Genomic DNA, 24,546 nt, shown 5'->3' with positions numbered 1-24,546 from the left:
AGATCGATGATGTCAGACAAGCGCACGTGCTTTGCAAGGTTGAGGGGATGCGTGAGCTGGGGAAAAAATCGCGTTGAGAATGCGACTGCGATTCAGACTAGACGGGAGATTTACTAGAGAGAGCAAGAAATTGAAATGAAGTCGATTGATCTCGAGGGAGGTTTGAGGTGAGGTTGCGCGGTGACGTTTACTAAGAGCAGCTGGACACGCTAACCCCATTCATCCGCAGAACTGGGCTGGTTCGCCCCTCTGCAACCCTCCTCCATCAGCAGTGGGTGGGTGTCACACAACGGGGAAATTACCTCAATTCACAGCCCGAGAACCCCCATTCGCAGCTTCCATTTCGCCCCTCCACTTTCTTCCACAGGGAGGGGCAGTGCGAAGTCCCGCGACCCTAGAAACTCTAGTAGGGTACCGACCCAGTACCAAGCATGTGTATGTAAGCAATGCCAAGACCGGGTACCGATTATGTACTCAGATCACGCAGCCTCGGTGGAGCGGTGCGGAGTAGCTGATGTGAAAGCTGATGTGAAAATCGTCATCGCACCACTGTCCCCCAAAAGATGCAAAGCTCCCCGGGTATCGATCGCTGCTCTAAAGCCACTTGGTGTCTCAATTAGACTGGGAAGACTGAGCCATGTTCCCAAAGAGAATCAAAGTGGCGTAGTCTATGATTTGACCCAGGACCGGTGCTGCGTGTAAATGGCAATATCCTCTAAGGGTCTGGCTGGTCCGAGTATATCGATGAGCACTGGTACAAGAGCTGGTAGTATATGTCCATCGAGAGGAAGGAGATTGATCCCCCAATCCATCAGGTCCAATTCAACTCCAAGCGTTGTAAGAGGTAATCCTCTTCAGCCGAGGCACGAGAGCGAGAAGCTTTAACGCTCGCAGTAGCGGTCTCCTCAGGAAGAAGTTCTTGAATTTGATGTCCCAGGCTAGTCGCGAGGCGAATCTTCTTGCGGTCAATCAGCGTGCGGAGGGCGTCACAGCTGATTCTAAGGAAGGCATCCCGCCGAGTCTGATTCCACTTCTCGAACTTGTTGGGGGATAAGCTGTCCACATAATGAATGAACGGAGTCGGGTCTGGATGTGTTGGATGGCAAAGAGCCACGGAAGAGAACAATAACGACCGAGAGGACGACAAAGTCGAGATGGTCTCAGCGAACTCTTCAAAAGTATGTACGGGAGTTTGATCACTCGAAGGCTTCTGCTCCATGAGTGTGCGAGCTAGTTGAGCGCCCGATGCAAGCAACACTGCCTTGGCGACTCTCAAATCACCCTGTGATTCCACGGATGAAAAATGAAGGTGGCATGCACGTAAGTAGTACTTGATGGCCGAGCCGAGTCCGTCTCCGTAGCGAATTTCGGCATCCAGGAGATCTTGGAGAAGATGATTGAAGGATGTTCGGGCCCGATCTTCTGTCATCTCGCCATTGAGCCCCCCAAGATTGCAGCTCATGAGCATCTTCAGCCACTCCATCACGGTATCTTGCAGATTCTCCGCGACCATGAATTTAGTTAGAGAGCCTGTCGATGCCCGGGTCTGCAACAGGATCTGCCTAGAAGCACCATCCGAAGCCCAGAACCAGTCAACCACTTTCGAGCCCGCTCGAGTGATCTTCATGGCATCTCGCACTCCATTCTCACCAAATGACCGGGCAAGAAGCAGTTGTGATTTCAAACAGTCTGTGATGAAGGAAGGTGTAGCAGATCCTGAGGCAACGGCGTGGTCGAAAAGAGCCATGGGATCCTGAACTGCTTGCTTGGACTCATCGATGGTCGAGGTGGTGGCATGATCACGAGGGGTTGACTTTGCTCTCTGGGGCACAATCCGAAACAAAGGGTTATCGAGAATACTATGCAGGTGCTGGTCGGTTGCATGAACAGAGGAGTCGGTATTCAAGGGCTGTCGATCGCTATTGGGATTGGAACCGCTGGGGGCCGGGTACGCGCGGTCCAGCTGGTGTCGAAAGGATGAGGTGAGGGCGTTGAGAAGCTGCTGAGACTGGCGTGGTGTTCGAGGCAAAGGCTGATGAATCTTCGGCCATGATTTGAACTGGAAGATTGAAGTGCCCTTCATGGTTGCGGTGTCGGTGAGTCCCAATCAAGCCGTGAGGTTGATGCACAGGGCGGGATCGTGGAAGGGAGATCGCCGCGAGGGGGTGGGCGGTGAGGGAAGACGTGCCCAAAGTGGATGACGAGGAGACCAGGCAAGCACGCAAGACTCGACTCTTCAGAAAGAAGAGCGATCACGAAAGAAAGCAAAAAAAGAAATTGTACAATAGTAATCTGGGATCTTCCAGTCGAAGATCGCGTATAGAATATCTAGATCTACCCCGTGATTCTTGAAGATAATGGAAAGATGGGGGAGAATTAAGGCAAAGACGGGAATCGACCCAATAGGCGCCACTCGCTAAAAAGCCAGGCAGTGCCAAGACCAGCTGCGACTGCGAGCAACACATCAGAACCTTAGCTTTTACCTTCTCCATTCAACTGCTGTTCCCTCCTCCCCTCCCCTTCCCCCAACTATCGCTTCTCTTTACCAGGTGTCTCTGGATTCTTTTCTGGCCCGCTTGTGGTCTTGGTGCCCTTCCTCTTTTGCGAGGTTGCATCCCGACTCGTTTCCAATTCAGATCCTTCCTACCGCGAAACCCTTGCGACGACTCCCATCGTGACCTCCTTCCCCGTTCCGCTTCTTTCATCTCACACATCCATTTGACACAATGTCCGAAGTTCAGAGCCGGTCGTCTGCGCGCGGCAGAGTATCCACCCGCGGTGGTCGTGGTGGTTATAGCTCCAGAGGTGGCCGTGGTGGAAACAGCAGAGCCGCAAACACCGACAACTCAGACCTTGCCCCATTCGATGAGGGCGAAATTGGACAAATGAAGAAGAAATACTCGGACGTCCTGCCCACCCTCAAGGAATTGTTCCCTGACTGGAAGGACGAAGATCTGGTGTTCGCTCTCGAGGACTCCAATGGCGAGATCGAGGAAGCCATTGAGCGCATTACCGAAGGTCGATACCCTCACCCACTCCCCGTTTGCCTTGTAGACTGAATCTTTCCACCCCTTGATTCAAAAGGGCCGTTCATGCTGACCGATGATTCTCTGATGTAGGCAACGTGTCGCAGTGGGGAGAGGTCAAGAAGAAGACCACAGACCGAACTCGGCCCAAGCCCAAGGACGTCCAGAGCACCTCGACCGAGTTGACTGCAGCTTCTGCTCGCGCAGGCCGTGGTCGCGGTGGTTTTGAGGGCCGTGGTCGTGCTCGTGGGGATCGCGGTCGTGGCGGACGTGGTGGACGGGCAGGTGCCCAAACCACTAACGGCTCCCGCGCCGCAGACGTCTCTGCCTCAACCACTGCACCGGTGGCCGAGTCCGCGGCGGCAGCGGCGTGGGGAGAGCCTGAGAGTGAGCCCGCAGTTGCCGCTTCAGAGCCGACTGAGCCCAAGACCAGTGTGATCCCCGAGGGCACAAAGAAGGGATGGGCCAGCCTCTTCGCCAAACCCCCTCCTCCACCACCTCAGCCCAAGAAGGCCCCTGAGCCCGCTCCTGTCCCTGCTCCAGTGCAGCCCGAAGTGCCTGTTGTTGAGCAGCAGAAGGCCCCCGAACCTGCACCCGTCCCCGTCCCCGTCGCCGTCCCCGCCGCCACACAGAAGACTCCCGTGAGCAAGCCCGCCGAAGTGACCGTTCCTGTTATTCCCCAAGCCAACTTCAAGCATCCAAAGGATGATTTGACCGAAACCAACCTCGAACAAATTCCCGATGTCTCCGCTCCTGCGCCTACTGCAACTGCCGCCAGCACTGTCGGTAGCGCCTTTGATCCGGCCGCTGCGGCGACTGCCACTCCCTCGCGTGCACACCCAAGCATCCTCCCCGGTAGCGGATTGAAGCCGGGCAGCCGTGCCCCCGGATTCCAGCGCCGTGTGATGGAGCAGCAACAGGCTGTCGTTATGCCTGGCAACCACGCTGTGGACCGCGCCGCCGTGCAGTTCGGCAGCATGGGCTTGAACGGCGACGCTGTCGACATTGATGAGAACCGCGAGGAGGCCGAGACCCGCGCTCAACCTCCTCAGCACTCCCCCGTTGCCCCGCGTGCCTCCCTTCCTCCTGTGACCCAGGGCGCTGGCGAGACTCGCCCTGCCCCCGGTCTTCCTCCAGTTCCTCAGGCTTCCGCCGAGACCTTCAACGACTTCGCTCGCTACTCCTCCGAGACCCAGAAGCCCTTCGACCCCTTCACTCAGCAAGTCGGCCAGCCCCAGCCGCAGATCCAAGAGCCCTTCGCCAATCAGGCTCCGGCTCAGCCTACTGCCACCACTGGCAGCGAATACTCTCCCTTCTACGCTGTTGACCAGCAGCGCTTCCCTTACAACTACTACGGCAGCTACGGCCAGTCTCAGGACGCCAACGCCGGCCCCCGCGGTGCTGGTTTCGGCGGAGTCTCTGCTGCTGAAGCCCAGCCGCAGATCCCTACCACTCAGCCTGCCGGTCGCTACGGACCCGTTGATGCCACCAACAGTGGCCACAACACCCCCAACCCGACTCTGCCTGGAGCAACTCAGACCCCTGCTGCTCAGCACATGCCTGGTCAGCAGAGTGCCCACGGCTACGGCTATGGCTACCCTTACTACTCCAACCCCCACTACGCTTCGTACATGAACCAGATGGGTCAGCACGCTGGTGCTGCCTACGGCCGCTCTGGTCGCCCTTACGATGATGCCCGCCGTTATGATGAGCAGCAGCACTACGGCATGCCTCACACCTCCCAGTACGGCTACGGCAGCCAGTACGGACCCTATGGTGGTGCTGGTAGCAAGGGCGGTATGTACGGCCAGCCTCACGGTTTCTCCTACGACCACACCTCCTCCCCCGCCAACGCTGCCGCTGGTAGCTTCAACCAGAGCGCCCCTGGCCGCGACTCCGTGTACGGCCGCACTGGCTCCGCCCAGCCGTCCGACACCCAGCAGACAGCTGCGGGCTCGAATGCCTTCAGTACCGGTATGTCGGACGTCTTCGGTCGGTCCCAGGCTGGCTTTGGCCAGAACCCTCCCGTTGCCCAGCAACCCCCTGTGACTGCTGAAGAGTCTAAGGGCTTCGACGCGTCCAAGACCGGCGGCCCCTCTCCGTCTCTGGCCCAGGCTAACCGCCCCGGCTCTGCCACCAACACCCCTGGTCAGGCCCAGACTCAGTCTGGCCTCCCCCCTCTCCAGGGCCAGCAGGGTCAGCAGGGCTTCAGCGGCTACCCTCACTTGAACCCCCAGTATGGTGGTCTCGGCGGTCTTGGTGGCCACCAGGGTGCTGGTTCGCAGACCCACCAACAGCAGCAGCAGCAGCAGCAGCAGCAGCAGCAGACCGGCTATGGCAACTACGGTGCTGGCTTCGGTAACTACTACGGCAACACTGGCCGTGGCAATGGTGGCTGGGGTGGTAACTACGGCCACTAAAGCTGAGGAGAAAACTCCATTATTCCATGCTGTTTACCTTTTCCCCGCCGCTCACAAACACACATATGGCGTTGCATTTGCAGGTGAATTGAGAAAATAAAAAGGGAGGTATGTGTTTTTCTTTTGTCTTGTCTTCAATATCAATTGAGACAGGATGATCACATTCCTTACAAGACTCGTTGGACTCGGGCCAGACAAGAGCAAATCATGAAAAGACCCACCCCTGAGTTTTCTCTTCATCTTTTCTTTCCTCAACATTTGTGTAATCTCTTCTCTCTGGGAGCTTTGGGCTGGGCTTGGGAATTGACTCTGCGTTTGTTTGTTTTTTCCTGCTTCCTGGTCTTTTCATTTTCCTTTTACCCGCGTTGGCTTTTCTAACATCGATTCCTCCCTCCTCTTTATTTTTGCTCCCACTACATCCTCCTCGATGTAGTCTGTATTAAATCCACCAATTCACCCTCGGGATGATGTTTTCTCTTTTATTTCTTTCATTATTTCCGTTTCCTCTTTCCCCCGCTTTTTCTGTTCCTGTTCTTCCAAACCTAGCTCATGGTGTCAATTCGGGTCCGGGGGTGTCATTCTGTGAAAGATGGGGATTCGTGTTTTCTCTGATGCCCTTGTTTTTTTTTACTCATTCTCTGTCCTCTCTGCCGTGTTTGCAATTTGAGTACATGATGGTTGCGCTGGATCGGGGCGAGAGGGAGATCGTGATGGACACTGCTTGGGTGGGTTTTACGGGGTCGGCTAACGGCTAAAAGTGTGATGAGTTATGTACGCACCTATACAAATCAGATATTCCAGGACCATATTTGGGGCTTTTTGTATCTGTAGACTTGTTAATGTAGTTGGTGGGGGGTCTTGGTGGTGGGTGCTTGTCGATGGAAAGGATGGGAGGAATCCAGCTGCTGATTATTTAGCGTTGGGTGCACATGCCACCTTTATATTATTTATAGCACGTGCCCTCCTTCTACATTTCGGACCCTAGTCACTTTGACTTGGTCAAGATAAATGACTTAAAAAACACAAAATACCATCAGATTAGATGAAGCAGCATTCTCGCCGCTCGAACAAGCATATAACCAAACAGCCTCGCCTGGGCTGGAAACTATATACAATCGCAATGCAGCATGACGCAATCCCTAGGCAGCACCTAGCAAGTAGTAGGAACCAGTAGTCCCCACAACGGCCAAATCTATGTGTGAAGACAGGTGGCTCCGCGACAACCGAGCGGTCCCTCCAGAAGAGAAAAGAAACCCTGGATCCAAAAGAAGTGAAAATATCATGGCCGGCTTCCATTTCCCAGGGAATTTGGATGCTTAGGACGCCGAGGGTGTTTACCCTAGATTTTCGAAAGGAAAAAGGAATGACGACATGATCCCTTACTCGCTAAGACCCAGTCCTTCACCACCAATCTTGTGATAAGGTGGCTGGGCGCCCGCAGCGCGTGTCGTGTCAAAGCGCCAGATACCGCCGGTCTTATCGGCCTCCAGAGAGCTATCAAAATCAATGGAGCTGGACACCTTCTGGAACAAAGGGTCATCGTCCTTCTCGTCGACGCGGTTGAAGAAGCGGCGCTCCCACTCGCGGCCCTCGGACTTCTCGGCACGGCGCAATTCGCGCTGAGCGTTTTCAATGCGGGACTTGTACGCCGTGACGGCGTCCATATCGCCCTTCTTGATGTTGTCGGCGACGTCGGCCCATGCACGACGGCTCTCGTACAGATCCTGTTGCTCGAGCGGGGCCAGGGTGAGCGGGGTGGTTTCGTTGTCCTGGACGACCCATCGGTCAACGACCTCCTTGGTGCGGGCGTCCTTGATGGTGAAGGTATCCGACCACTGGCCGTCAACGGTGTAGAGGGGCTTCTTCTCGCCCTCGCTAGCCTTGTACAGGCTCGCGGTGAAAGTGTTCTTCTTGCCGCTCAGCCAGCCCTTGCCCGAGTAATCGATCTTGGCGATGTAGCCGCTGCTGCTGGCGATCTTTGTGGACTTCTCCAACTCGACGAAGGGTGTGCCGTAGATCAGGGACTCGATGTGTAGGCTGGGCAGGGTGATCAGGTATTTCTCCTTTTCGCTGGAGCCTGGCGGGGTGATGGTGTACTGGGCATGGCCGATTTGCTTCACTTGGATGGTGCTGGAGAAGGAGGCCTTCTGGGCATTGTATCCTTGCAGCTGCAGTAATGGATTTGGTTAATCGGATGAGACTCCCGTTGGCCACGAGCAGGCAACCGGAATAGTTCTACTTACTTCGACTCCATGCTTTTCGTTCTGAATCGCGTATGCGGTGACGGGAGGATGGTGGCTATAAAAAGTAGTGTTCGTTAGAAGATATTCAACTCTTCATAGGGAATTCTTGGTCTAACACACCTGACTTGCTCACTGATCAAAGTGGTCTCGCCTACTTCCGAGTCGGCGCCGCTGGCAAGCCACTTGCCAATGAACAGCTCACCCAGGAAGGGATTCAGCGGCTTCTTCTCGCTACCGAGCTTCTCACTCCGGCTGCAGTATTGCTGGTGCAGGGTGGTGAGGAACCACTTGAGCACGAGGAGCGCACGCTTCTCGGGATCGGCCTCCTTAGCGGGCGCCACGAAGGTGGCAGGGTGTTCCGCCCAGTAGGCCGAATACTCGGTAAGGGAAGTTGTCGAGAGGATAAACGGCGGGGCGGTCAAGGAAGAGAGGTCGCCGTTGAAGGAGGCGATTGACTATCGCGAAACGTCAGCGATAGTCTATTTCGCCTGCGACCTCCGGAGAATCGAGAGTCAGGTAAATGCAACGTACCTTGAGGAAACTGGTCCATGAGCCCTTGCTTTGAGGCGGGACCTGGCTCTGGGGCTCTTTCTTGGACGACATGGTGTTGTAGATTGGGTAATAATTTGCAAAAAAGGGTTCAAATGAAGTCTCGAAAAATGTCAAACAAGGGTCAACGTGACGTCTGTCTCCAAAAAGATGTGGTGGGGGAAAGTCGTCGATGGTTGGCGGTCAGAGCATCGAAGGTTAACGTCATAGTGCCAGGGGATCGCTGGGTCTTGCTGGACTGGCTCAACTTCAACTGGCCACGCTCAAAACCCACAGACCACCTTCGATGGAACTCTATTCTTGAGACAGTACTACTACTGTAAGTCCCGGAGTACTTGCCTCCTGCTACAGTAGGAATTGGCTGATGGAAAGATACGAGGTTCTCTCGATCTGCTAGAACTCCGCTAGATCCATAACTGGCCCCAGTCAAGATCACGCTGGCTGTCCACATTATAGCACTCATCATGGTGGAGCCGTCCATTGCGGTACCTGACCAATTCCTCGATGGATGCTTAACCTTGAATAATCGAAGGAAAGAAATGTTGCGCATGGATCCAACCCGATCAGGATGGGGTCCTCGATGGGTTGTGTTCTGAAGATTTCGCTTGTTCTGCCTCCGAACCAAGTCCCCAGAGATGCGTACTCATGCTTGTTCGCATTATCGTTGATCCTTGAGGCTTAGTGCCTTCGAAGTGTTGAACTGGTGGTCAGCCGTTTGACATTCGTGCATCCAAAACGCTCGTTCGGATTCTTTTCCGCGTGCTTGTCCTATCTCGGTTGTCGGGAGTGGCAACCAACGAGTCCACGGTCTTCTGCCCGAATCATTGGTCGCCATATCCCTTAATCGGGCATCTAGAATGGACCCTGGACAATAATTCCTCCAAGTAGTTGGCTGGTTTTGGCTCGCTATTCACTCCGGCCCTACTGTACTACCAAGTACATACAACCGTTGTCTGGATGTGACCCCCGAGCACGCCGATCCTCGGCCACTGATAGCCATCGCCGAAGGGCTCAGAATTTTCCTTCTCTTCTGTGACTCACTGCCATTCTCGTTTATGTATACCTACTCAATATTCTTTCCATATATACTTGCTTCTTATTTCAATTGAAGCACTCTCTGTTATCACCCGTTCCGGAAACTGTCCGCCCGGGGAGTATGTTTTCGGAAAGACGCCGGTGACCCTAACAACACCACAGCCAACCCTCGGCCCTGTCGCGAAAGGTCCAATTTTTTTGGTGAATAGAAGCCAAATTCCATGTCAGAAGATTTGCCCAGCAGTCTATCTTGACGCGAATCTTCGTCTTAAGGCAAGTCATCGCAGTATCAACCATGTCTCCGTCGCATTCCCGGTCTTCCCTCGGTAGCATCGAGGAGACCTCGCCGCCAATGGAGGCAATACGCACCAACCAGGGCTCCAAATCACAAAAAGGTCCACAGACGACGAATGAACTTCATCTTGTACAGAGTCATCTATCCAACCATGATATGCCCGTGGCCACCGATGAATTCCGCGAGGTAGACGCTGAGCAATACTTGCGCTTCTCGCCGGCACGCAAAGTGGTCATTGTCTTTGTGCTGTCCTTTTGCTCGTTCTTGGCTCCTATATCTTCGACGTCCATACTTTCGGGTATTCCAGAGGTCGCAAAGTCCTACAATACTACGGGTAGTATTATCAATGCTAGCAATGCTTTGTACTTAGCATTTATGGGCGTCTCCGCCCCATTCTGGGGCCCATTTAGTCAAGTGTGGGGACGACGTCCGGTGAGTAGCTATTCTCGTTGGACCAATTACCTTTTTTAGTCACTGGCAAGATTCAGATGCTAATCTTTCGATCTTTAGATTTTCCTTGCAAGCGGTTTCCTTTTCTTCGCGTTCAATATTGGCACAGCCCTGGCACCAAATTTACCGGCCTATTACATCTTCCGGGTTTTGACAGCCTTCCAAGGAACATCATTCCTGGTGGTAGGAAGCTCTGCCCTTGGTGATATCTATGAACCACGAGCCCGCGCTACGGCGCTTGGCTGGTTCTTGTCCGGTACTCTCATCGGGCCTGCTTTCGGTCCTTTTATCGGTGTAGGTTCCGGTTTCTACTATTATATTTACCCTTCACTAACCTTTCACGACAGGGCGTCATTGTCACATTCCGCTCATGGCGAGTAGTCTTCTGGCTACAAGCTGCCCTCGGGGGTTGCGGTACACTACTCGTCTTCTTTTTCTTCCCCGAGACATACCCACATCTCAACAAGTCTGACCTGACCTCCAAAACCCCGGTTCAAAAGGCGAAGTACCTATGTCGCCAGGTGAACCCATTACGTGTCGGTGTACTTCTCTTCTCATACCCGAATCTTTTCTTCGCGGGTCTGGCTGCTGGCGCGCTCGTCTGGAACCAGTATTCCCTGCTCACACCGATTCGATACGTGCTTAACCCACGCTTCAATCTCACGAGCCCAATCCAGTCGGGTCTATTCTACATTGCCCCTGGATGCGGGTATCTAGTCGGAACCTTTATGGGCGGACGATGGGCAGACCATATTGTGAAGAAATGGATTCGCAAACGTGGTGGTGTCCGTGTCCCGGAGGACCGACTCAAGTCTTGTCTAGCCTTTATCACATTTGTCATCCCGGGGTGTATCCTCGTCTACGGCTGGACAGTTGAAAAAGCCGTCGGCGGTATTCCTGTCCCCGTGTTGGCTATGTTCCTCCAGGGTGTGGGACAGCTCTTCTGCTTCCCAAGTCTGAATACTTACTGTTTAGACGTGATGCAGTCTAGTGGCCGAAGCGCTGAAGTTGTAGCGGGAAACTACATGTTCAGGTACGTCTTTGCTGCGCTGGGTTCTGGCATTGTGCTTCCTGCCGTAGAAGTTATTGGCGTTGGATGGTTTAGTACCATCAGCGCAGTGTTTTTGATTGTCTCGGGTCTTTGTGTCTGGGCAACGACTATCTTCGGTGATAAGTGGCGCAATCAAGTTGATGAGAAGAACCAGCGCAACGAGGCGAAGAAGGTACAGGAGAATCCTGCTGAGCGAGAGGTTGAAAAGAGTGCTGAGGTCTAGGCCACGTGACTGGATTTGACTTTCTAATTGCCCTGGCATATAGGGGATAACCCAAGAATGTTTAATGAGCTACACTAATAGAAATGAGTAATGACTGTTACGATTCATAATAGGGTTTGAGCCAGTGATAACGTAGTAAAGCTTCTAGTTGAGGTGCATACTCGACCTTGGCCAAGGCTTCAAGCCGGCTCCCCGCTCTCTACACGCTCCGTCGAGGCATGCCCATTCCCGTTGAGATTACCATTCGCTTCATCTGTCTCTCCACCACTCATCACACCCTTACCCTTGACAATTGCATCGGCACTGACACCCGCCTCTGCCGCAACACGATCCACCCTACGCCTCTCGGTGTATCTTCTGCCATCCTCACGGCCCTTTTCCACATCCACGAAGCAAATGGCAATCATTGCCGCGGCACATATGGCAAAGAGGAATGGGAAGCCCATCCAATTGTTGCGCGTGTTGTTGATAATGGCCTGGATAACGTTTGGTCCGATGATGGAGGACTTTTAATTGCTCGGATTAGTAAAAGAAGGCTCGAATTCGAGAACGATTTATCGATGCTTACCGCGCGGTTGGTGATTCCAAAGAGTGCGAAGAACATATTGTCGTATCCGCGGGGCATCAACTCGCTTATCATTGTTTGGGCGTACTATACATCAATCACACTATCAGCTGATGGCCATATGTGTTGAATGATAGGTTCTTACCGCATAGTATGGTGCCTGGAAAAGTCCAAATACGACGTTGTAGAAATAGAACTCCCACTTCAAATGATCAGTTATCGTGTCGAAGTCTCGGGTAGTTTATTACTCACGGTATGATGATATCCGATCCGGTTCGTCCAAAGTCCGAGCATACCCCAAAAAGGGATGAAGACAGTGAAGAAATTGGTGAACAGGAACATGGATTTGGTCTTGAATTTGAAGTATTTCTGGATATACCAGAAGCCAAAGGTCGAGGAAATCGAGCAAGCAGCCTGAGTGATTCCAAGGTATGTAAGTTGAAGGAATGAGAATGATACCTGATCATTCTGAATAATGCTAACGAGAGTTCCTAGGGAAATTACAGGTCAACTGCGTACATCAATTCCCAAGGTTACGGTCAGAACTTACCAGTTGTATTCAATCCGTCTGCAAGTAGGAAATATGCCAAGAAATAGATGTATGTCTGTGGAAGGGACCGAATCTCACGAAGAGCCAACCAGATCTGCTTGAATCCGATGGTTGCATAGCTGGAGCCTTTGGGGATTTTGGGGCCAGGACGCTTTTGTTGGAATATGAACCACCAAATGCCCAGAATTACCCAGTCTTTGAAATACGATATTAGTGAAAAAGCAGACTCCAGATAATAGTGTTTCTTACATGAATTAGTCAGACACAGGGCCAAGTTGTTCGAAAATTGGTTACTTTGCATTGGCAGAAGGACGCTCAGGTTAAGCACCAACGTCAGCAAATATCCAATATTGCTATGCGCAGTCGAAATATTACTAAAAGGAACCGTTAGCTATCATATTCATGCTTCAAGATGACCCTTGATACCTGATATGGTTCCGCTCCAGCGACTCAACCTCATCATACTCCTGTTGGTCAATCTTGCCCTCCCTCAGATCTTCCTCTCGCGCCTTTCGCACATGAGGCATATACCTTGCCAACCGGGGAAAGACTGCAGCATAGAATACGAGTGTGCTACCATAGCATATGTACGCTACGACGTACAGCCCCATCGCTAATGGCCATTGGGTTGGATCCCGGATGGCGATCATACCGTACTGGAGCGCCCAGCAAACCACGGTCAAGGCCAAAAGTAGCCACCGACCGAACGAGCCGTAGTCAGCAGCACTGCCTAGCCATACGAAGATGGCTGTCATGAATGCGAAACAGAGGCCATTGGCGATCAACACCACCGATGAGATAGATCGCGTGCCGCCTGCCCAGGGTACGACACATGCAGAAGAGTTGGTGCAGGGCTGTGGTGGATTTGTGTCGGGCTGATAGCCAGCACCGTTCAATGCCCACTGAAAGCTAGAAGAATGTCAGTTATCTGTATATTTGGCCTCATCTGCTAGTTAGGCACACGTACAGGGCTTGACTGTAAGAACCGGGACCAACGCCATTGTCGCCTAGATTCGATCATGTCAGTACCAGCAAAATATGAGACGAGGGGGGAAATCCCCCAACTTTGGGGCTTTACCATTGTAGTAGAGGTAGTAGGACCAGAGTTCTTTGCGGGTTGTGGTAGGCTGCTCATACGCATCCTCATCGACGCCGAATAGCCGCTCATACTCCTCAAGGGTATGCTCGGGCTGAGGTGGGGTGGGAGCTTCCTCCACCGTGGCGTCGGTCTTGGACCCCTGTCCGCTTCGAGATCTCACAGTTGAATTCTCCATCTCGGTCGGTATGTTGGGAGTTTTGGAGCGAGAGAAGATCAAAAGGAAGGCAAACTCGTTCACTTAAGACTGTTCGTCTCCCTTCTCCTTCATGAGAGTTACCCCGCATTTCACGACTGAGCTAGTCGCTGCTGGTCCCCTCCTTATCATCCACCTGTTAGGATTAATGGAGGTTGGAGTGATAAGGTTATGGTCTCCTGAGACGTTAGGTAACATCGGAGCCGTCCCATGAAACCCGACTCTTGGGGTAACCTTGGGGAGGCTGGTGCCTTAGGTACCATCCACTACTTCGACCCATCTCCGTCTTAGTACTCATTCCCGCGCCGCTTTTGCGGGCTAAGTAGAACTAAAAAAAAGCAAACCTGTAAGCATGCTATTCTGATCAGTGAGTATGGTACAAATTTACCAATAGCATCTTGCAGGAAGAAGGGGGAAATTGCACTAAAAGTACTAGCACCTGGTCTAAACTATGGATTGTTATGTAGTGGCGATTCGCCGTATCATCGACAAGTTAATAATCATCCATTGAACGTGCAGAAAGGTTGAAAGCTGCGCATTATGTTTCGTGGAAATGTGCCAAGAGTGTAGAGGATAGGTGGAGAAATAGCGGCTGAAGTAGATCAAATGAGGTCACTTTGTCCTTGTTACAAGCAGTGGACTGTTACTTCTAGCTTCGCAGCTATTTTGATGGAGATTCCCCTTCAGGAGAATCCTTATTTGTCCAGACCCTGCGCCGTTCGCCTATCTTATGAATATGGGATCTTTCAAAGAAGACCCGAAGGGAAATTTCTCTCTCATCTAGATTTTCTAACTCATGTAGCGCATTCCTGAGACCTTTCCTCCATGTCTTTTGGGCTTACTTTCCATTCAATCGATCTGGATCTGCGCGTTTCGTCCCGCTGGCATCCAATTACTTTGTAGTAAGTCAAACTCAATGAATTCTAGCTGCTTTTATACGCCATGGCCAGAAACATCTACTACCCGCGACAAAAACGGGGAAGGTAAAATCGACTATAATGGCGGATCTCAAGGAATACTCTTGAAGAGGAGATATATTGACAAATATTAATATTACAGCCATTAAATGTTTCACCCAAATTCAAAAGCAAAAAGCCCTAGGCTAGTATCATCTTCTGTATGACCATCACACGACAGGGACAGCGGCTTCGTCCTTATTACCCCCCTTCTTCACACTCTTCCATTCCAAAAACAGAGTTGCCACAAAGGCCACCACAGCCAACGCAAGACTGACACGGAAAGTATTTCGTAGTCCGCTCATATAGGCCTTGATAACATTTTCCAGCTGGTTTAGCTGGCCCAATTGACTCAAGATATCGCGCGTTTCAGTAGCACCTGCTCCGACGATAGCCTTGGGGTTCACGTCGGGCGCAAATTCCACAATTCCACCGATCAACCGATTCTGGAACACAGATTGGGCAACAGCAATGAATAGGGCACCTCCTAGCGTTTGGAAGAACATCACCGCGGCCGTTCCGACGGGGATATCCTAAATATCATCCACGTGTCTTATTTTTTTGCTTTGTTTTTAATACATAATAAATTGCTTGGTTACAGTAATATTTTTCTATCTTCTTTCGTAATAGTTTAATGAGACAACCTTGCAGGTTGATCGGAGGGTTCAAACTTAAGAACCCCACTGTCCCTTCGTATGTACGGAGTACTTCGTATATATATATCATAGCCAAGAGTTACGTCTCAGATCTCGCCAGGCCGATAGCTGCGCCAGGTCTTAAACCCAACCTGCTCATACCATCCATCCAATGCCACCCAATCCACAAAGACCCCCTCAATACCGCGCTGCTTCATATTGTTGATCGCATGACAGATCATCGCCAATCCAATACCGGACTTCCGGTGAGACGCATCAATGCCCACGCAGCCGATTAAACCGGTCTGAGGACCGCAAATTTGAGGGAATGCCCAGACCTTCTTTAGCGTTGGGATTGGGGGCAGCATCAGGGTCCATCCGACCTGTTGACCTTGGGAGTCAAAGGCAGTCATCACACAATCAGGGTAATCCTTGGGATGGAGTGTGACGTAAGCTTCTACCCAACCCTAGGGAAAAGAATATGGAATTGTTAGTTCGTCAATCGTTGTACGGTGAGGGAGGAAATGCTCGTGTTCATACGGTTTTATCCGAGAAATTCCTTCTCTGGCCAACTAAGCACGCCTCATAGTCCACTGGCCGCAACGGTGCAAAGCGAAACCCTCCTTTTTCCGCGCGCGTGATATACTTCTCCGGTGCCTGGAAATTCCGGATGTCCTGGTATAAGTCAACTGACCTTGCCCCTGGCGGGCTGAGTCGGAATCCACGATGGACAAAGAAATCTTGAACCGTTTCTGGAAGCTCCCGTGGTATTCCCGGCCAGAATCGCGGAAAGGAGCTACCAAGCTTCAGTTGATTTATGTCAAACTGCGTGCGGAAGTACGATCGCGTTTCGGTTAGAAGTGCAGTTCCAATACCCTGTCCCTGATACTTGGGCGCTACAGCTAACACTGCAATGTGAACGGGCTTGGGGCCTCCGTGGGCGTTAGTATAAGCAAGGCAGAATCCGACTAGCTCTGATCCGACACGAGCCACAAAATGATGTGCGTTTTTACCATCAGTAATCAGAGATCGCAAATCATCCGCAGGTAAGATGTACGTTGGCAATGCTTCCTTCCAAACAGAGACGATAGAATCGACGTCTTTAAGTGCATCAAACCGCACCACATGCATATCAGCTTTTTCCGGATCAGACAAAACGACTGGCAGAGACCCCTGCGCAGTCTTTGCGCCAAAGATGATGTCAGCAGCAACAGAGAACGCTTCAACGGTCGGCTCATAGGTAGCGAGATATGTCTGGACCTCTGGCACCTCCAGGAAATCATAAGGGTTGCAAGCAGCAATAGCGACTAGCGACCGAGCGTTGCTGGGAAGCAATTTGCCTAACGATTCTTGGTACGGAGACTCTCGTGCATTGGCAGACACGAAAATAACTGCATCAGCTGACGTGATGAGACTTAATTCGTCGTCACTGAGACCGGCTTCTGCGTATTTGAGTTCTGAGATTGATGGATTGTGCCGTCGAAGAGCGTCCAAATAGGCAGTTGCTTCATATGATCCCTGTCGACCCATTCCCTCTCCATCGACTGCGCCACCAGCAGGGGTTTTATCGCCTGGGAAGAGGAGGATAATATTTGCAGTCTTAGAGAGTGGGAGAATTGAAGCGGTGTCACGAACAAGCGTGACTGATCTGCCGTATGCCTCTTCACAAATTGGCAAAATTCTCCTATTCAAGGCGTCAAGCTCTTCAAGATTCTGTTGACGCAAGGCATCCTCCCAGGTTAAGAACTTGTCCTTCACATTAGCCACGCGGCGACACGCATCTGCCAGTCTTGATGGCTCAATGGCACCAGACTGAACTGCATCACAGACTTTCTTGATAGAGCCCACTTGCACCTCAAATGTGTGACAAATCATGATGCTATCACTACCAGCTTGCAACGCGAGCACGGAGCCCTGCTCTGTGCCAAATGTGGCCCGGATTCCGTCCATTTCCAGGCAGTCGGTGATAACCATACCGTCGTAGCTCATATCATTTCGCAAAATACCTAGAGCCTTAGGCGACAACGTCGCGGGATACATGGGGTCAATGCTAGGAAGGGAGATATGGGCAGTCATGACAGTTTCAACCTGCTCGGCCACAGCTCGACGAAACGGGATCAGCTCACAACGCTCGAGTTGATCTCTTGTTTTTGGAATGACAGGCAATCCGTAGTGCGAGTCAACGGCAGTATCCCCGTGTCCAGGGAAATGCTTCACACTCGGGACAATCTTCCGCTCCCGTAATCCCCGTGCCGTCGCACTAGCAAACCGTCCGACGAATTCTGGATCATCGCCAGGGCTGCGAACACCAATGACAGGGTTCAACGGCTCGGAGTTGATATCGCAGACCGGGGCATAGTTCATGTTGACCCCGAAGAAGTTTAAGACCTCACCAGTGGCTTTTCCGGCTTCGTAAGCCAATTCTGGATCATGCGTAGCGCCTAGGGCCATCGGACCAGGAACTTGAGGCGCAATCGGGGGCGAGATTCGGGTTACCAGACCATTCTCCTGGTCTATTCCAATGAATAAAGGCCGAGCATGCCCCGCAGATCGCGCTTCATTTTGCAGAGCGAGTGTCAAATCCTGGTAGTTGATTCGTTAGCATGGAATTCCTTCGAATGAGAAAGTATTGGACAAGTCTTACCTGTAGCTGAGAGGCAGTCTGGAAATTGCGGGAAAAGAGAACGATGCCACCGACATGATAGTCGTGAATCAAGGTCTTGATCTCTGGGCTCGGCGTCTGGCCGTGAAAGCCGACCGCGAAAAGCTATATATATCGTCAGCTATATGGCCTAAATAGGCTCACAGCTTCAACAATATCCTTCTATCCTTACCTGGCCAACTTGCTTCTGGAGTTCTGTCGTTGCCATTGTGCTGATTGAATGACGAATGGTTGACGGTCGGCGCGGGGAATCTCAGGGCGATAAATAGCTCGGCGTTCCTGGGGATCCACTAGGTGGATGCAACGTCTCATCATATGAGACGCTAGAAAGCTGCTACAGTAGTGGTCAGCGTTTAGATCAGACTCAGAACTAAGAGCTTTTCGTATTATTTCCAATGTTAGATTGTCTCATGTTGAGGGAGACGCTTCAAAGCAACGGTAAAGCTTTCAAGTACAATAAGAGCCTTGTTCAGCCATCGCTGACCTGGAAATTTTCACGTGCCCTGAGGTATCTCCATTTGGACGCGGTACCATGGAATGATATATGCGTCTGGGAAATTGAGGTCAGAAGATGATTCTTCATGAAGCAGATCGTTTTTTCAATATCTAGTTTGACTCCTAAGTAAAATCCTTTATCTCGTGTTGAAAAGGGCCACTATCACAGTCAAAAATGAACAGAATGCCAACCCCGCTTTCGGACCCACGTCTCTATACCACTGTATAGAGAATTATAGTTCGCTGAGCGAGGCAGATCTAATGGAGCAAATGACACATTACCCAAAAAAGGCCCAGTCAAACAACCGGCACGACTCTTCCATGAGAACACATGCCCAGGTGACTGGGACTGTCCACCCACAGCATCACTAAGAAGTATCCTCCACACATTTTATGAGGGAGAACTCAAAGAGGATGAAGCACCAACGATATTCGAAATCGCTTCAATTATTCGATACCGATGGGAAATGGGACCCTTAGCCCATCAAATGGTGAACATGTTAGGGCTCCCTATGCCTGGCAATGCCATGTGTATACTGTGAGACCTTGGCGATTGGACAAGATATGTAGGGAGAGATCTCTCCGATTGTTGGTACCACCGCATGCCGTTTGTGTAAAGATAGGTACGAATTGATTCCCCCCGTCAACAGGATCAAGGTTCGGAGTTCAGACGACCCTGGCTGTATGTGGCAACGTCACCCTTCGAATAAGGTAAATCGGATCAGAAGACTAAGGACATGATTCACCGTATTGGCGACCTTCTCACGTCAAACGATTCAACAAGCAGTCCATAGGTCGAATACTTCCTGAGAGCCGAAATGACTGTGTCCCAGAATGAGCATCCTGCAACTTCCTCTGCTCATGTTTTGCTATCTATAGAACCTATCTTGTCTGTGTTCCGAGTATTTACGAATAATAGGAGTAGAATAATTTGAGCTTCATTTGTACTTCATTTTGCGTTATCCATTGAAATCCTTTACATCACCATACTCCATTGTGTGTCCAATTAATGCTTATCAGTGTTGGTCATGCCCGCAATCCTAGCAAGCATACTCTTAATGAATACATCACGATCGGCATCCGAGCGACCAGTGTGAGGCACATCTGCCCCCTTCTGCACCGCAGCCCTCTGCTCAATCTCATTGACCCACTTCTTCAGAGCAGGGAACTCAGAGAAGTCAATATCAAGGACGCTAGGACCATTTCGAGCCCACGTGAAGTTGGAGATATGGGCAATCGTGTACTTCGAACCGGCGAGGTAGGGGCTTTCCTTCAGACGGGATTCCAAAACCGAGTAGAGGCGCCTTGTCTCGTCGATGTATCGCTTCGTACCGTAGTCGGAGCGGACATTGGTGAAGAGTCGGAAGTGATTTGCTTGGCCTAGAGGCAAGATTTAGAGATGAATGAAATGTTCATGTTCTGCTCAGCCTACCCTGCATGGGACCCAATCCGCCCGTTGAAAACATTAATCAGGATAGCTCCTCGATGTATTCGGGGTTACCGGGCGCGTGACTGATCTTCCGCTCAGTATCATACTTGTCGGTAAGGTAGAGCATAATCGATCCGCTCTCAAAAACGCGCTGGGAACCATATGTGATAGCAGGGACGCGGCCATTGGGGTTGATCTTCAAGAACCACCTATGATTAAGGTGTCGTCAGCAAAAGCGTTCCTCGCCAAGGCTCTATGAGTGGGTGCTATACTCTTCCTTCTGAATGTTGGTCATGATGTCCATTGGCCTGGTCTCGTAAGGCAGATCAAGCTCCTCGAGGGTGATAGAGGCCCTGATGCCACTTGGCGTCGCCCAGGTGTAGAGGGTGATGTCGGATGACATGGTGGAGAGTAGGCGCGGATGGTGGAGGAAAGGCTGGAAAGTCGCGAAGCAGCTTTGAGTACACTGGAATTGATGTTGTGAGGCAGCATTCCCAGCGTATCTAGGAAGATGCATATACAAAGAACTCTGATCCTCAAACTTCGAGCTCGATAAATACAATCTTACCCCCTAGTGTTAATTTGTCAGTTTCTTACACCAGAATCTGACCCTGAAGCCCGCGATTTTTCTTTCGCTAGTTGGGCTAGAGGATACTAATAATATTAATGATCTTGAGGCTTAAGTGTCGAAATAGTATTGTATGACAAGCACTTTGACTGCCCTAGTTTGGCTTTTGGGTATCCCTAGTCTGCCCCGGAATTTCACACGTCGCTCGAGAAAAGGCGGATCGCTTGGAAGGCTAGCGTCCTGAAATATCAATGTGTAGAGTAGTCTATTCAGTTAATCCATAGTTATTGTTTTGGCGACTTACTTACTATGTTCATATGTCCTTCTCTGGTGTGTAGCATCGGCTAACGCATTTTTGAGCCATTGACGATTGGAGGTTGACTGTCGCGTGGATCCCTGCTGGCTGTCCATAATACATTTCATCGGGCTTGTCAACCAAGTACTGGAACACGCCGTGGTACGCAAGGTAAAGTATATCTAACCTACGAGTCTAAATTGGCGCAAAAATAAAGAAAGTAATGGATTATCCTCACCTAGCCCTTCACCCTCAACTCGACAGAACCACAGAGACTATCGGTGGTGGATCCAACCCTCAGGTCTGGATCCCTCATCAGATGGACAGGAGGGACTTCGCCTTTCATGTCTATCTTTCGATGGATGAGCTAGGGATCTAAGATTTTTTGATTTGAAAAAGAATTTTCTTGTAATGAAAAACGACCGCATAAAGAAATGTGAGAGGGATAAAAGGCGAGCAGCATGGCTGTAGGTGGGTGGGAAAAAAAAGACAAAAAGATAGCAAACCCTGGTTTCGATCCAGGTACCTTCGGGTTATGAGCCCGACGCGCTTCCTATGCGCCAGCTTGCTTGTTATTGAGTTTTGAGGAAATAATAATCCTATGACTGAAAAGTCTGCATGGCTATCTGAGTCATGTCGAGGACCCACTCTTAGGTAAGTTACTCCGTAGTTGGTTACAGATCTAGCCTGATTAAAACTAGTGTCGCGTCTCCCAAGGGCAATTTCTATGCATTACAACCACTTCATTGCGTACAACGTGACGCCACATATCTTATGCTATGAAATACTATCAGTCACCTCCGAGAAAAAAGATATACGCTTGATTTCGGTGAGTTAAAAGGTGTTGTGAGGCAATAGGCGGCCGGGGCTGACAAGGGTTGCTACGCCTGACCCCCTAATATCTTCCATCAAAGCAACGTAGAAAGTTCAACCTCAGCCTAAAGCTGATCTAACGAATCATCCTCGCAGCTGGGGAGCGATTATCTTTAGATATTCGATACGAAAGGTTCTACAGTATCCGACCGATCTGACTTTTTTTGCCCCCTTACAGTCGGGCAAAACTTAAAGTTTTTGAGTTCATCTGGAATGCTAGAAGGCAGTGCTCAATATCTCCGTTCGCATATGTAGAAGAGTCGATGACTGGACCAAAATAAGCCTTGGACCGACTGTAACGCTACCAATTTGCAAAGGGAAGTCAATAATCTTGCATAGATGATATTCTATTCATATTCAAAGGGTTTGGATTAAAGTGACCGAATGTTGGGTTAGAAGGGATTTGTTGAAAACGATACTTTAGAGCGAAAACTGCAAATAGCGTAACACTGGGTTGAAACTACACTGCGCCATTGAAAAAGAAGGGAATCTTCATTTATCTCAGAGCTTCGAACTTAAGCGTCGTCCGCACAACTCCTTAACCGGATGAATGAAACAAGAAATCTCCAATCCTTCTTCCCACTCATGGAGAATCGCTGCAATTTGATTATTTAAATACAAATGCAGGCCCGCACCCTTGTGAACATTCCTCCTACTCTACGGTGAACGAACCTGGGGCTAGCTTAGGTGTTACTATCCTTATTTTGGAGATAACCACATGACATGTGTGACAAAAATATTGAGGGTTATGTAGCGGTAGAACATATTGTAGACTTTAATGAAGTCAATTAGCCGCCGTTCTCGAATTAGAACCAACATCGGCCGAATCGTCCACGCACTGTAGATGATTCCCGCCGGTCAACAAGTTCTCGAGTATCACGGGATATACGTCTTATTTCCATTCGTCGTCATGACTCGCATAGGGCTTGCTGGCTAAATAATCAAATGCCAATATTCGGGGAGAAAAGTATAGACGCATTGGGCAGATGTGTAACTCATCGATCCCCACATGGTACGAAGCCACGAGTGAACGTTACAATCCCCCGCCCTGCACGGCCGGGGGATCTGTAAAGCAGACATTGGGGCAGTCCGCTCGAGCCTCGATGATGTCGTATTCTCGCCGGACCGAGACCGGGCGGTATCGCAAAGAGTACGACCGGGAAAGACTATGTATGATGCGACCACCCTGCGCCCGGGACTGGCGGAACTTAAGAAAACCTAGAAGGATTGATTGCTGCAAGTGGCACCATGCTGGGCATCAGCGCGAGATCGTGCAGGAGTCAACTTGCCGTTTGTGATTAGGGTTCTATATTCGGTTGCTAGGGATGACGGAGGTGGACATGCTAGATATCCTCCGGAAGGCCGAGCCGCTTCGGCTTTGATCAGTCTTTATCTGACCGTACCGAGTCTACCGACCGAAGCCAGCCTAGTTCCTCATTTTCCCCACGAGAAAGGCTTTTCAAGTACGGCGTTGTCCGTGTTCGCGGACAGAATTGAGGCTTTTTTTTTCCTCGCTCAGGAGGGAAACTTATGCCCGAAGGCAGTGTGGAAGACCCTATAAACACGACGGAAAGTGGACCAGGACAGATGGACACACTTTGGGGTCGGGAAGCGAGTCAAATTCGTGGACGCGTAGCTTAAACATGTCCCACTTCTGGGGCGGACTCCAGTTGCTCGTTGTTCGTTGCTCGGTCCCCGTTTCCGGTCTCCATCAGTTTCCATTTTCTTGTCGCTGTAAGGGGTTGGGGAAAAAATGCCCAATCCCCAGATTAATTTCCCCGGCTCTCCACAACGGGAGAGATGTCATCGTCCTTCACGTTGCAACCACATGGAAGGATGCCCTTCCCCCTTGGAGTCATCGCCGGATGCGTTCTGATCTTCGCGACTTTCGGCCCGCATGACCCTTCCCGAATATAATCAAAAACACAGCGCCATTTCCTTCTTGTCGATCACCGCCAGGACCCAACCCAGGATCAGCCACGGCCGTAAAGGTAAAATTGGTGGCGGAGACAGGGATTGACCTGGTTAAACCTGATTCAGCGGTAGCCTGTGCTTTTGCCTTTCCTCCAGGAAGCTGGCTTTGGTGCCCTGCTTTGACCAGCGAATCAGCGGACTTGGTGGCGTGTACACTGCCGAAGCCAAGTCAATCGCGCCAAACTGGGCCGCATGGAATTTTCGGATCCAGATCGTAGACAGGATTCTTTTTGATGCTGGTCTCCAAAAGGCAGCATAGATGGTTCTCGTTAGTCACATCTTTTCAACGAGAGTGTCCATCTTGCCATGGTTAGGCCATCCCGTGGTGATCCCGTTTCCGGCGTCGATTATCTCGTTTCCTCCTTGTCACTTCCGCAACCAGAAACCACATGGGAGACTGACCATCCGCTGTACGAAGCAAGGGCGACATGTGGCCCTTTGGGTCCACAGAAGTCAGTAGAGTGGGGAATCGAGATTCATCCTGGAGAGTCTGCTTGATTGTCGCCGAGGAGAGTCGACATGGAGAGGGGTACGAGGCCGCGAAGCTTCTCCAACTGCCCCAAGCATCCGACCCCATCGGATATGATCCACTCTACTGTTAAACCCGTCTGTAGTATTGAACCGGTATCCCGGTCCAGTGTCTCTAAGATGCGCCACTGTTGGCTCCAGTTGGTTTCGATGGGGATCACACCCCTCGCCGGATTCTCGCAGGACAACTAGATACATGGCGTAATCTTATCCCTAGAATCTGGTGAGTTTGACTGGTCAACAAAGTGCAGGATCAGGTCGCCAGGAATGGGCGTAGGAATAATGGAGCCGTCCAAGCCGTCCAAGCCGTCCAAGCACAGATTGTCTCAGAGCGATGAGGGCGAGGTGACGGTTGGAGGATTCGAATGTCATTCCCGATACTCCACAATCTCTCCAATCCCCGCGCCCCAGAGCCCCAGAAAATCGGGGCCG

At 51.0% G+C, this 24,546-nt stretch overlaps 9 protein-coding genes across 9 annotated transcripts; 3 read left to right on the top strand and 6 right to left on the bottom strand.

The window, feature by feature from the left end:
* Positions 1–811: 811 nt before the first annotated feature.
* Positions 812–2,083, bottom strand: N7458_010836 (uncharacterized protein; the record flags this gene model as incomplete). The annotated part of the gene is made up of 1 exon (XM_056914218.1): positions 812–2,083. One exon carries the CDS (start codon positions 2,081–2,083, stop codon positions 812–814), a length of 1,272 nt encoding a protein of 423 aa, XP_056763067.1.
* A 643-nt stretch (positions 2,084–2,726) lies between these two features.
* On the top strand, positions 2,727–5,446 carry N7458_010835 (putative RNAPII degradation factor Def1; the record flags this gene model as incomplete). Its single annotated transcript, XM_056914217.1, has 2 exons — positions 2,727–3,018; positions 3,120–5,446. 2 exons carry the CDS (start codon positions 2,727–2,729, stop codon positions 5,444–5,446), a joined length of 2,619 nt encoding a protein of 872 aa, XP_056763066.1.
* A 1,379-nt stretch (positions 5,447–6,825) lies between these two features.
* N7458_010834 (OSBP family protein) lies at positions 6,826–8,292 on the bottom strand (the record flags this gene model as incomplete). Its single annotated transcript, XM_056914216.1, has 4 exons — positions 6,826–7,614; positions 7,690–7,744; positions 7,810–8,144; positions 8,221–8,292. The coding sequence occupies 4 exons, from the start codon at positions 8,290–8,292 to the stop codon at positions 6,826–6,828; spliced, it is 1,251 nt and encodes a 416-aa protein (XP_056763065.1).
* Positions 8,293–9,568: 1,276 nt separating this feature from the next.
* N7458_010833 (putative MFS transporter) lies at positions 9,569–11,292 on the top strand (the record flags this gene model as incomplete). The annotated part of the gene is made up of 3 exons (XM_056914215.1): positions 9,569–10,000; positions 10,079–10,312; positions 10,366–11,292. The coding sequence occupies 3 exons, from the start codon at positions 9,569–9,571 to the stop codon at positions 11,290–11,292; spliced, it is 1,593 nt and encodes a 530-aa protein (XP_056763064.1).
* A 179-nt stretch (positions 11,293–11,471) lies between these two features.
* On the bottom strand, positions 11,472–13,681 carry N7458_010832 (uncharacterized protein; the record flags this gene model as incomplete). The annotated part of the gene is made up of 9 exons (XM_056914214.1): positions 11,472–11,798; positions 11,861–11,944; positions 12,003–12,059; positions 12,110–12,348; positions 12,408–12,602; positions 12,657–12,781; positions 12,834–13,316; positions 13,375–13,414; positions 13,486–13,681. The coding sequence occupies 9 exons, from the start codon at positions 13,679–13,681 to the stop codon at positions 11,472–11,474; spliced, it is 1,746 nt and encodes a 581-aa protein (XP_056763063.1).
* A 1,144-nt stretch (positions 13,682–14,825) lies between these two features.
* On the bottom strand, positions 14,826–15,161 carry N7458_010831 (Efflux pump roqT; the record flags this gene model as incomplete). The annotated part of the gene is made up of 1 exon (XM_056914213.1): positions 14,826–15,161. One exon carries the CDS (start codon positions 15,159–15,161, stop codon positions 14,826–14,828), a length of 336 nt encoding a protein of 111 aa, XP_056763062.1.
* Positions 15,162–15,397: 236 nt separating this feature from the next.
* Positions 15,398–18,160, bottom strand: N7458_010830 (uncharacterized protein; the record flags this gene model as incomplete). Its single annotated transcript, XM_056914212.1, has 4 exons — positions 15,398–15,757; positions 15,864–17,873; positions 17,935–18,057; positions 18,125–18,160. The coding sequence occupies 4 exons, from the start codon at positions 18,158–18,160 to the stop codon at positions 15,398–15,400; spliced, it is 2,529 nt and encodes an 842-aa protein (XP_056763061.1).
* Positions 18,161–18,686: 526 nt separating this feature from the next.
* On the top strand, positions 18,687–19,241 carry N7458_010829 (uncharacterized protein; the record flags this gene model as incomplete). Its single annotated transcript, XM_056914211.1, is given in 3 exon segments — positions 18,687–18,985; positions 19,098–19,158; positions 19,173–19,241. Coding segments are annotated over 3 exon segments (429 nt in total), but the record flags the coding sequence as incomplete, so codon positions are not given.
* Positions 19,242–19,453: 212 nt separating this feature from the next.
* On the bottom strand, positions 19,454–20,279 carry N7458_010828 (glutathione S-transferase family protein; the record flags this gene model as incomplete). Its single annotated transcript, XM_056914210.1, has 3 exons — positions 19,454–19,827; positions 19,949–20,085; positions 20,149–20,279. 3 exons carry the CDS (start codon positions 20,277–20,279, stop codon positions 19,454–19,456), a joined length of 642 nt encoding a protein of 213 aa, XP_056763059.1.
* Between the last annotated feature and the right edge of the window lie 4,267 nt (positions 20,280–24,546).

Source organism: Penicillium daleae, assembly GCF_028827525.1.
Source record: "Penicillium daleae strain IBT 16125 chromosome Unknown utg000008l_segment0_segment0, whole genome shotgun sequence".
NCBI classification, from domain to species: Eukaryota; Fungi; Ascomycota; class Eurotiomycetes; order Eurotiales; family Aspergillaceae; genus Penicillium; species Penicillium daleae.
The sequence above is the reverse complement of the archived record's forward strand: the minus strand, read 5'-3'. Positions and strand labels throughout refer to the sequence as shown.